This window comes from Centruroides sculpturatus, unplaced genomic scaffold, assembly GCF_000671375.1.
Source record: "Centruroides sculpturatus isolate CEXI.00-Female unplaced genomic scaffold, Cexi_2.0 scaffold106, whole genome shotgun sequence".
NCBI lineage: Eukaryota > Metazoa > Arthropoda > Arachnida > Scorpiones > Buthidae > Centruroides > Centruroides sculpturatus.
The window spans coordinates 698222-709547 of NW_019384517.1; the positions used below are offsets into that span (position 1 = coordinate 698222).

Here is an 11326-nt window from a genome sequence, read left to right on the forward strand (position 1 = left end):
ACTTTTTTGGCAAGTTACGAAGTATTGAACTTTTCGTGAGTATGAAGCCATCGCTAAACGAGATAATTCTTTCGAGGTTATATATTAATAAGAACGCCATTGCGTTTTAACAATTTAAATTGTTGACACTAAACGTTTACCATTAACGAACCGGATTTTTGTGTTACTTAACACAATATATACCCTTCACGAATATCGTGAATCTCTCTGCTTATGCAAATCTTACACTTAATTTAATAATCGTGCCATTCTTTGTACAGATTTATGTAGTATATATAAGTGGAAAGAGCTCCACCTTAAACAGAGGAAACTCTCTTCCGCTCTACCTTGTACAATCCTAGAAACCGATCCTATACAGGATCATTCAGCCTGTTAGAAAAGGATGAGTATGACCATAACTATGCGGAACCGGTCATTGCATGCAACTAAAGAAATCTCATTCTTAATAAGAACAACTTTTTATGGTTATAAGTACCTTTAAACTCTGATTTATAAGCCATCGACACGGCATTACAAAAAAAAAATTATGAAAAAGTTTTAATTTACAGATTAGGAGGACAAATCATCAAAAAATTCCGGCCAAAGACATCTTTAAATACTACAGCTGCTCAATTTAACGAGCCGTTCAGACGTGCACTTAGTGCATAAATCTGCCCTAATTTCGCACATCCTGTGAAAGTGTCCATGCCAAAGTTGCAAAACTGGCGAGAAGCATAAAATAATTCTTTGTTAGTTAGAAAACGATATCTGAAATCATTCAAAACACTATAAAATTCACGAAGAACCATCGATAAGTAACATCGATTAACAATCTCGCATCTTTATCGCTCGTTAATATTTTCTGTATCCGGCTGTCGTGCGTGATATTTCGTGATCTGACTGATTTACGTGCATGCAATTTCAGAATTAAAAAAAAACACACAAACCGTATGCAACATCTTTATTTTATTGCCACAACAGAATATATTAATATTCGTAAACATTTTGAGAAATCACTGCACTGCTGAAATTTTAGTGAAAATCGTGATTTTCAAGATTATAACTTACTCCATATTCATCCATTCTTGCATAAGTGTTCCTTCGACGGGTGTTCCCGTTAGTTTCCTTTTTATGTATTCCCGAAATCGAACTTTTTGGTCTTCGCTGAAGAATTTTCTCCAATTTCCCACTTCTCCCTTACGGAAAAATTCGACTTTTTTTACATTTTCAGTTCCTTTTGTTGATAATTTCACAGATAATTCCTCTGCGCTCAAATTATCGAATCCTTCGTTACTGAGGGGAGTGTAACAATGAAGATTTTCCTTCATGTATTTAAAATCGGTATGACGCAATATCTTCTCCATTAATTCTTTGTCTTCTTTCAACTTGAGCAAATAATTCTCCCCTAAGAATTCTGCCACTTTCAAAATAATACCCTTGGGATCTTTCTTCATGTCCTCGTACTTGTAGAAGAAGACATTGGAGTCATCTTTGTGCTCGTACCAGGATAAGAAGTGATCGAAGAAATCACCCCACGGCACTTCTCCTTTGAGAAAGCATTCGTAAAATACGTCAAACGTTAAACTATCGTAATTAGGTTCCATATCTCTCTCGTGGTGGAAATAAGAAACGCAGCAATCCCAAGGATTCCTGTAGACGAAGAAGTATTTGGCGGAAGGATTATAAGGATTTAAATTGAATGGCATGTGTGTCTTCATGACTCGCGGAGGCTTCAATTTCTCTATAACTTTGGATCCTGTAAATTCCAGGAAAGGGATCTCGATCATCATCATCATGTACGGTGGAGGGGGTGGTGCGCCATCGTGAAGAATCTCCCAGATTATGTACATCATCCACGTGGTTCCATTTTTAGGATAGGTTGTTACAAAGATATCATCCTCGGTTGGTTGATAAGCGATAGTTTCTAAAACTTTCTCCTCATCCAGAAACGGTTCCGGAAACGGAAACCCATTGATGTACTTCAGAGGGATTTTTGTTAATGGCTCATCTTTGTTCATTTTCGATTTCTGTGAATGATGTAACAATAATTTTAAATTTAAACGACACAATAATAAATTTTTAATGAATTGTTTTTCAATTTAGCGCGCAACTCTAGTCGGATTTTATCCTTAACCGCCTCAAGATAATCTACATTTCTATATATTTTTCGAGTTTATCGTAATAAAGGTTATCTCTTGCACGTGTTACAGTTCTAATACCCTATCTTCGAAAATAAGCCTACAGCACTAATTTGAGGCTCTCTGACACTATAAATTTCCTTTTAAAAAAATCTACACCATTTCTGAAATACCTCAGATTCTACTTATACATTTCACATTAACATTTAACTTAAAGAGTATCAAATTAACATTATAAACAAAGCAGCATCAGCTGTTTACACGCGTAAAAAAAACGACAAGTGCAGTCACTTCACCAATCGATTAATCGAATAGTAGGACAAAACTACATCTACAGTGAGAAATCACGACAATTCAATTTAACGTATTGATATGATTAGTTTAATGTACAGTACTAACCTTTGCCAAAGGAAATCGTTAGTATGTATCAGCACCGAAATGGGTAATACACAAGTGTGCTATCGGATTTTCATCCGGTTATCGGTAGATGTTCCACAGCGTTCGGATTGGCTAGACAAATATAGGAAGATTACGCAAAAAAAATCGTATCGTAACGAATTACGAGTCCACTCAGTTATAATATGCAAAGTTATAATACAATATTCAAATTCCTTTCCGCTCTCGTGGGTTTTAAATAGCTAGCTAGGGATGCAGCAGTTTGCCGTCTTGATCACTAGATGGCGCCATCAGCCAGGAATCAACAATACGTACTGTACTGTACTGTACTGTACGTGAATTACATAGCAGTGACGTGTGTGGAAAGAGGGAGAAATTAAACAAATAAACGTAACAAAAATGGCGATGAGCTGAAATTTTCGAATTAAGCTAAAAAAAAAAAAAAAAATCGCACATAATTGCAAAACACTAGAGGACAGACTTCGATTTTATCTTCGTTACGACAATTTGGGTTAACTTCGAATAGTCTTCCGGAGAACTTTGCTTTGACCTACATATAAATCGATATTTCAGTTTGATTAAGGTTTCCTTCGGGGGTTGCAAGAGCATATGTAAGAGAAATAGAGATGCGTAGTCTCGTAACGCAAGGCATTAAGCCGTGGCTTATTTAACTTATGTGCAAATGCTGCCCTACGGATGTCCGAAATTACATTCCTCATTTTTGGTCTCTAATTATATTTTACACTATGGTTTCGAGGTACAAATATCTAATCCACTACTACGGGTTTGACGTGCCTGACGGTTCTGTCTTAAAAGAATGGAAATAATTAGTTGGATGGATAGAATAACTAATGAGATGATTACGAGTGGGCCTGGAATGGAACCTGATGGTCAGCATCTAGAGAAGAAAAACAGCATATGTTTGGCATATAATAAAAGGATCCTCGGGGAAACTGATAAAAGTTCAGGGAATGGTGGGCAGACGGAGAAAGAGAGGACCTAGGCGTAACAATAAAAAAAATACACTGGAGAAGAACTGTCCATCAACTGAAACCCTCTGTAAAGAGGACGTCATGTGAATGAATAAATTATATTCATTTATTCATTCACATTTATTAAATTATTTTAAAAAAAATCAGATTATGAATATTCACAAACAAAAGATTATTTTCAAATATTTTAAAGTTAAACTCAACTGTTTTGATAGCAAATTAAAAATTTTTGACAACTTTCGTTAGAAATTGTCTAATCTATTTCCAGGATTTCTCCTACGTGCTATAGTTCTAATGCTTATCATCCTACAAAATTAACCTTCTATACTATAATTTGAGGCCAGTGGAAGTGATAAGTAGATAAATTCCTTTCTTTAAAAATCAGCTGCTTCCTCCCTGTAAGTACCTCTTGATGCCATATTATCAAATACATATTAACCGTTAACACAGATCAATAAATGATTAGCGAAACGATAATGAAAAATTGTTTTATTATTTAAATTTGGCAATTTTCTTAAGAACACCCCTCGGAAAATTTTCCTTTTTCTTTTATAATAATACAGTATAACAATCTATTACCGTAACAATGTGAATTTTCCTTAAACAGGAATATTAGTATTACACCTATGCTAATTATATTATTATTTTATCTTAAAAATATCGACTAATCCTAGGTTATTTTTGTAATTTCGAGTAATATTTATTTTTAACAAATGGAAGCTGTGTAGAAACAACACAGAATTTGCATTATACCTACGGTAATTTGTTAAGTTAGTTGAGAGAATGGAAGATAAATTAAGTTTCTTATACTTTATTTTGCTAAAAGCTTCACGATTATGATTCTATCGTTTTATTTAAACTTTATCATCACTTTTTATTATATCTCTCTCATATCTTTTGACAAAATTCAATGTACACGGTAGCCCAAAAGTCAGCTGACAGTGTTGTGTGTGTCCTGAATACAAAGAGTAAACAGATTAGAATGTGTTTTTCTCTTAAGATTGAATTCTGTGAATAGTCCTACACGTAAAGCAGACATGATTGAATTTTAGTCACCCTACAGACAATTGTTTATTAAACGATCAAATGTTTTATGTAATAACAATATATTTAGGCCTATATATAATATATAGTATAGTATAATTAATATTGAAGGGGATCGATGGAAAAAAATTTTTTAAAAGGGGTACACCAAAAATGTTGGGAACCCCTGGTTTAAACCTTTAAAGCAAATTTCATTTATTCGAGTTATATAAAAGAGTCTTCATATTTTATTAACGTCGACATTTACCCTTCTCGCGAATATGGTATACACTGCTTATTCAAATCTTAGTTATTTTAATAATCGTGTCATTCTTTGTATACATATATACTCGTACTGTATATATAAATGGAACCAGCTCCACTTTAAACAGAAGTATGACCATAACTATCGGAACCGACTGGTCATTGTATGCAACTATCCATAAAAAGTGGTTTTTATTAAGAATAAGTGCCTTTAAACCTTGGTTTATATGCTATTGACACGACGTTACAAGAAATTAAGTTATAATTTTTACGTTGGAAGAGAATTATCAAAAAAAATTCAGGCCAAAAACACACCTTTAAATGCTGCAGCTGCTCGATTTAACGAGTCATGCCATAAATGCACTTAGCTTAGTGAATAAATCCGTCCTAATTTCCCACATCCTGGCATTAACATGTCCATGATCCAGTTGTAAAACTCGCGAGAAGTATCGGTTCTGTATAAAAGAATTCGTTGTTAAAACAATTACCTGAAATCATCCAAACCATAAAATTCATATAGAACAATCGATAAATAATATTGCACTGAACACATCCACCTGTGTTCAGTGCACACAGGTGGATCAGTTCACATGTTAAAGAGGGGCGAGTACGAAGCATTGAATTAGTGGTGTCGAACCAGACCACCCTACCTTAATGTTTTCAAAGCGGGTAACAATGTGCATGGATAGATTGAGGTGGCCGACGAAAGATATGCTAAAGGATATTACGAAGAACTGCGAGAAGCATGAAGCACTGATGGATTAACGCCTCAAAAGGTGGCAAGATGGGTGAAAGCATTTTGCCAAGGTCGTGATTGTGTGAATGATGTGGAATGTTCTGGTCATCCTGACATTGAATCTCATCACATCCGGTTGATTGAATCGCTGATGGACAATAATATATTTAACTGCAGAGACTGAAACAAGCCGATCACGGTTGCGTGTGTTGAAAGACGTACTTTAACTGCAAAATTGCAGTACGATGGATGCAAGTACAGAAATGGCACCGCTAAACACTTTGCAAACGAACATTTGAACCGATTTTCTTAAAACACAGTACCAATCATCTGAGCAATAGGGCACTCGTTTGCAGATATCAACAGCTATTCTAATAGTTTACAGCACCTTCAGACATCTGGCAAGTTGTCAATGTAGTAGATTATATCGAGGGGCTGCAAATGCATGTTTTTATAATGTATATTTTGTCACAGTGGTATGTTGCCACTACTTTCTTCGTAACTCTCCTATTTTCTGCAGTAGCGTGCCGTGATATTTGATGATAAGGAAGCTGTGTTTCTGTAAGAAGCCAACATCCAGGGGCAATCAGTCAATGATGGTCTAGGGTCCATTCGTATCGTTTATTCGATAAGCCAGTAAAAACCGTAGATTTCTCTAAATGCATTTTTAATATCACAATTACATTCCGAATCGCTAGCCACGATATAAGGGCTACAATTAAAAATAAAATTATTTTAATAATCAATATTTTGAGTTTTAGCATTACAAATATATTTGGAAGTTACATTGTGTTATTAATTAATAATATATTTAAACAATTCTCTCTCAATCTTTAACTTTATTTCTCTTGTTAACACTTGATTTGCAAGAATTCTAGTGCTTCCAGATTATGTAAAGTGAGAAAAGTAAATTTTATAGGATTTACATTTGAAGAGCTTCCTTAATTGATGTTACATTCCTAATTTTTTTCATTAAATTTTTGTTTTGAAATCAATTTTCATATTTTATCTCTTAATATAATCAACTTTATTTCTAATCTATTATGGTACAAATTCAAAATATCTTTGATAGTTAAATCCAATTATTTATATAAATTTGATGCAAGTTTAATGCAAAGGAGAAAAATATTTCCTGGATCCCAGTCAATATATTCTGGATTTTTGGGGAAGCTATATCTTGGAAAGGGTGATATGAAGATCCTAGGTTCCTTTCACTTTTTTTTAGTTCTGTGTGCATGGGTCTACAGCACTGATAAGGTTCTAACAACTTCATTTGTGCCATTTATATATATATATATATATATATGTCTGTTATTTGCTTACATAAGCACACAATTCAAAAGAGCATTATAATGCAGGAAAAATTTACTTTTCTCTTAAATATAGAACTTTAATTTAAACTTTTTGATAACATTTTTAAAGAAATTATTTACCTAACAGCATTTCCCCGTATTTTTATCTTGTGTAGCAATGCGCAGTTTGTCAGATGATTCTGTTTGATCCTTCAATGCCATTTGCTGTCAAAAAATATTGACAATAATGAAATTTATAAATTTAAAAACTAAATTTTTAATACAAGTAGAAGTACCATTTTCAAAATGTATTATTTAATATATATAAGAATAAAACTACCACCTTATTTAAGATAGCTTCTGCTAAATGAAAAAAGGCTTCTTCGATATTGATATTTGCTTTTGCACTTGTTTCTAAGAAGGTTACGTCGTGGTCTCGTGCAATCTAAAATAAGTCTCTCTCATTAAATTTGATTGAAACGACATTAAAATTTCAAAAAATTCCTACAAATTACCGATTCTCCTCTTTCTTTGCTGATCATTCTTTTGTCTTCCATATCACATTTGTTACCGAGAATCATCTTCTCGACATCTTCGGTGGCATGCTGAAAATGCAAATTATGTATAAATTAATATTAAATAATTATAATATTGCACAAACTGAATGTATTCCTTACATCGTCGATANTAACTTTCGTTAGAAATTGTCTAATCTATTTCCAGGATTTCTCCCACGTGCTATAGTTATAATGCTTATCATCCTACAAAATTAACCTTCTATACTATAATTTGAGGCCAGTGGAAGTGATAAGTAGATAAATTCCTTTCTTTAGAAAAACAGCTGCTTCCTCCCTGTAAGTACCTCTTGATGCCATATTATCAAATACTAACATTAACCGTTAACATAGATCAATAAATGATTAGCGAAACGATAAGAAAAAAAAATTGTTTTATTATTCAAATTTGATAATTTTCTTAAGAAAACGCCTCGGAAAATTTCCGTTTATCTTTTGTAATAATAATAATACAATTTAATTTATTACCATAGCAATGTGTGTTCTGCCAAGTAAGCTTTACTGCGAAGAAAAATTATAAATTACTGTAAAATTTTCTTAAAGAATACGACCATTATACCAACGCCAAATTATATTATTCCTTTGATATACCTTTACTTTTTTGGCAAGTTACGAAGTATTGAACTTTTCGTGAGTATGAAGCCATCGCTAAACGAGATAATTCTTTCGAGGTTATATATTAATAAGAACGCCATTGCGTTTTAACAATTTAAATTGTTGACACTAAACGTTTACCATTAACGAACCGGATTTTTGTGTTACTTAACACAATATATACCCTTCACGAATATCGTGAATCTCTCTGCTTATGCAAATCTTACACTTAATTTAATAATCGTGCCATTCTTTGTACAGATTTATGTAGTATATATAAGTGGAAAGAGCTCCACCTTAAACAGAGGAAACTCTCTTCCGCTCTACCTTGTACAATCCTAGAAACCGATCCTATACAGGATCATTCAGCCTGTTAGAAAAGGATGAGTATGACCATAACTATGCGGAACCGGTCATTGCATGCAACTAAAGAAATCTCATTCTTAATAAGAACAACTTTTTATGGTTATAAGTACCTTTAAACTCTGATTTATAAGCCATCGACACGGCATTACAAAAAAAAAATTATGAAAAAGTTTTAATTTACAGATTAGGAGGACAAATCATCAAAAAATTCCGGCCAAAGACATCTTTAAATACTACAGCTGCTCAATTTAACGAGCCGTTCAGACGTGCACTTAGTGCATAAATCTGCCCTAATTTCGCACATCCTGTGAAAGTGTCCATGCCAAAGTTGCAAAACTGGCGAGAAGCATAAAATAATTCTTTGTTAGTTAGAAAACGATATCTGAAATCATTCAAAACACTATAAAATTCACGAAGAACCATCGATAAGTAACATCGATTAACAATCTCGCATCTTTATCGCTCGTTAATATTTTCTGTATCCGGCTGTCGTGCGTGATATTTCGTGATCTGACTGATTTACGTGCATGCAATTTCAGAATTAAAAAAAAACACACAAACCGTATGCAACATCTTTATTTTATTGCCACAACAGAATATATTAATATTCGTAAACATTTTGAGAAATCACTGCACTGCTGAAATTTTAGTGAAAATCGTGATTTTCAAGATTATAACTTACTCCATATTCATCCATTCTTGCATAAGTGTTCCTTCGACGGGTGTTCCCGTTAGTTTCCTTTTTATGTATTCCCGAAATCGAACTTTTTGGTCTTCGCTGAAGAATTTTCTCCAATTTCCCACTTCTCCCTTACGGAAAAATTCGACTTTTTTTACATTTTCAGTTCCTTTTGTTGATAATTTCACAGATAATTCCTCTGCGCTCAAATTATCGAATCCTTCGTTACTGAGGGGAGTGTAACAATGAAGATTTTCCTTCATGTATTTAAAATCGGTATGACGCAATATCTTCTCCATTAATTCTTTGTCTTCTTTCAACTTGAGCAAATAATTCTCCCCTAAGAATTCTGCCACTTTCAAAATAATACCCTTGGGATCTTTCTTCATGTCCTCGTACTTGTAGAAGAAGACATTGGAGTCATCTTTGTGCTCGTACCAGGATAAGAAGTGATCGAAGAAATCACCCCACGGCACTTCTCCTTTGAGAAAGCATTCGTAAAATACGTCAAACGTTAAACTATCGTAATTAGGTTCCATATCTCTCTCGTGGTGGAAATAAGAAACGCAGCAATCCCAAGGATTCCTGTAGACGAAGAAGTATTTGGCGGAAGGATTATAAGGATTTAAATTAAATGGCATGTGTGTCTTCATGACTCGCGGAGGCTTCAATTTCTCTATAACTTTGGATCCTGTAAATTCCAGGAAAGGGATCTCGATCATCATCATCATGTACGGTGGAGGTGGTGGTGCGCCATCGTGAAGAATCTCCCAGATTATGTACATCATCCACGTGGTTCCATTTTTAGGATAGGTTGTTACAAAGATATCATCCTCGGTTGGTTGATAAGCGATAGTTTCTAAAACTTTCTCCTCATCCAGAAACGGTTCCGGAAACGGAAACCCATTGATGTACTTCAGAGGGATTTTTGTTAATGGCTCATCTTTGTTCATTGTCGATTTCTGTGAATGATGTAACAATAATTTTAAATTTAAACGACACAATAATAAATTCTTAATGAATTGTTTTTCAATTTAGCGCGCAACTCTAGTCGGATTTTATCCTTAACCGCCTCAAGATAATCTACATTTCTATATATTTTTCGAGTTTATCGTAATAAAGGTTATCTCTTGCACGTGTTACAGTTCTAATACCCTATCTTCGAAAATAAGCCTACAGCACTAATTTGAGGCTCTCTGACACTATAAATTTCCTTTTAAAAAAATCTACACCATTTCTGAAATACCTCAGATTCTACTTATACATTTCACATTAACATTTAACTTAAAGAGTATCAAATTAACATTATAAACAAAGCAGCATCAGCTGTTTACACGCGTAAAAAAAACGACAAGTGCAGTCACTTCACCAATCGATTAATCGAATAGTAGGACAAAACTACATCTACAGTGAGAAATCACGACAATTCAATTTAACGTATTGATATGATTAGTTTAATGTACAGTACTAACCTTTGCCAAAGGAAATCGTTAGTATGTATCAGCACCGAAATGGGTAATACACAAGTGTGCTATCGGATTTTCATCCGGTTATCGGTAGATGTTCCACAGCGTTCGGATTGGCTAGACAAATATAGGAAGATTACGCAAAAAAAATCGTATCGTAACGAATTACGAGTCCACTCAGTTATAATATGCAAAGTTATAATACAATATTCAAATTCCTTTCCGCTCTCGTGGGTTTTAAATAGCTAGCTAGGGATGCAGCAGTTTGCCGTCTTGATCACTAGATGGCGCCATCAGCCAGGAATCAACAATACGTACTGTACTGTACTGTACTGTACGTGAATTACATAGCAGTGACGTGTGTGGAAAGAGGGAGAAATTAAACAAATAAACGTAACAAAAATGGCGATGAGCTGAAATTTTCGAATTAAGCTAAAAAAAAAAAAAAAATCCGCACATAATTGCAAAACACTAGAGGACAGACTTCGATTTTATCTTCGTTACGACAATTTGGGTTAACTTCGAATAGTCTTCCGGAGAACTTTGCTTTGACCTACATAAAAATCGATATTTCAGTTTGATTAAGGTTTCCTTCGGGGGTTGCAAGAGCATATGTAAGAGAAATAGAGATGCGTAGTCTCGTAACGCAAGGCATTAAGCCGTGGCTTATTTAACTTATGTGCAAATGCTGCCCTACGGATGTCCGAAATTACATTCCTCATTTTTGGTCTCTAATTATATTTTACACTATGGTTTCGAGGTACAAATATCTAATCCACTACTACGGGTTTGACGTGCCTGACGGTTCTGTCTTAAAAGAATGGAA

The 11326-nt window shown here is 34.1% G+C and overlaps 1 protein-coding gene across 1 annotated transcript; it reads right to left on the reverse strand.

Moving 5' to 3' along the window:
• Positions 1-925: 925 nt before the first annotated feature.
• Positions 926-10858, reverse strand: LOC111622620. Its single transcript, XM_023365029.1, has 6 exons — positions 10507-10858; positions 9038-9996; positions 8987-8993; positions 7336-7425; positions 7161-7265; positions 926-2006 (listed from the first exon to the last, which is right to left on the reverse strand). Exons 2-6 carry the CDS (start codon positions 9985-9987, stop codon positions 1044-1046), a joined length of 2115 nt encoding a protein of 704 aa, XP_023220797.1. The 5' UTR covers positions 9988-9996; positions 10507-10858; the 3' UTR covers positions 926-1043.
• Positions 10859-11326: the final 468 nt, after the last annotated feature.

Bases quoted from the DNA above. Each gene is read 5' to 3' on its own strand.
- LOC111622620 (XM_023365029.1), bottom strand. From the start codon at position 9,987: ATGAACAAAGATGAGCCATTAACAAAAATCCCTCTGAAGTACATCAAT. The intron at 7,266-7,335 runs GTAATTTGTAGG...GACTTATTTTAG, and splicing joins GCAAAGAAAGAGGAGAATCG to ATTGCACGAGACCACGACGT. The intron at 2,007-7,160 runs GTAGTTTTATTC...CATCATTCACAG, and splicing joins AAGCTATCTTAAATAAGGTG to AAATCGAAAATGAACAAAGA.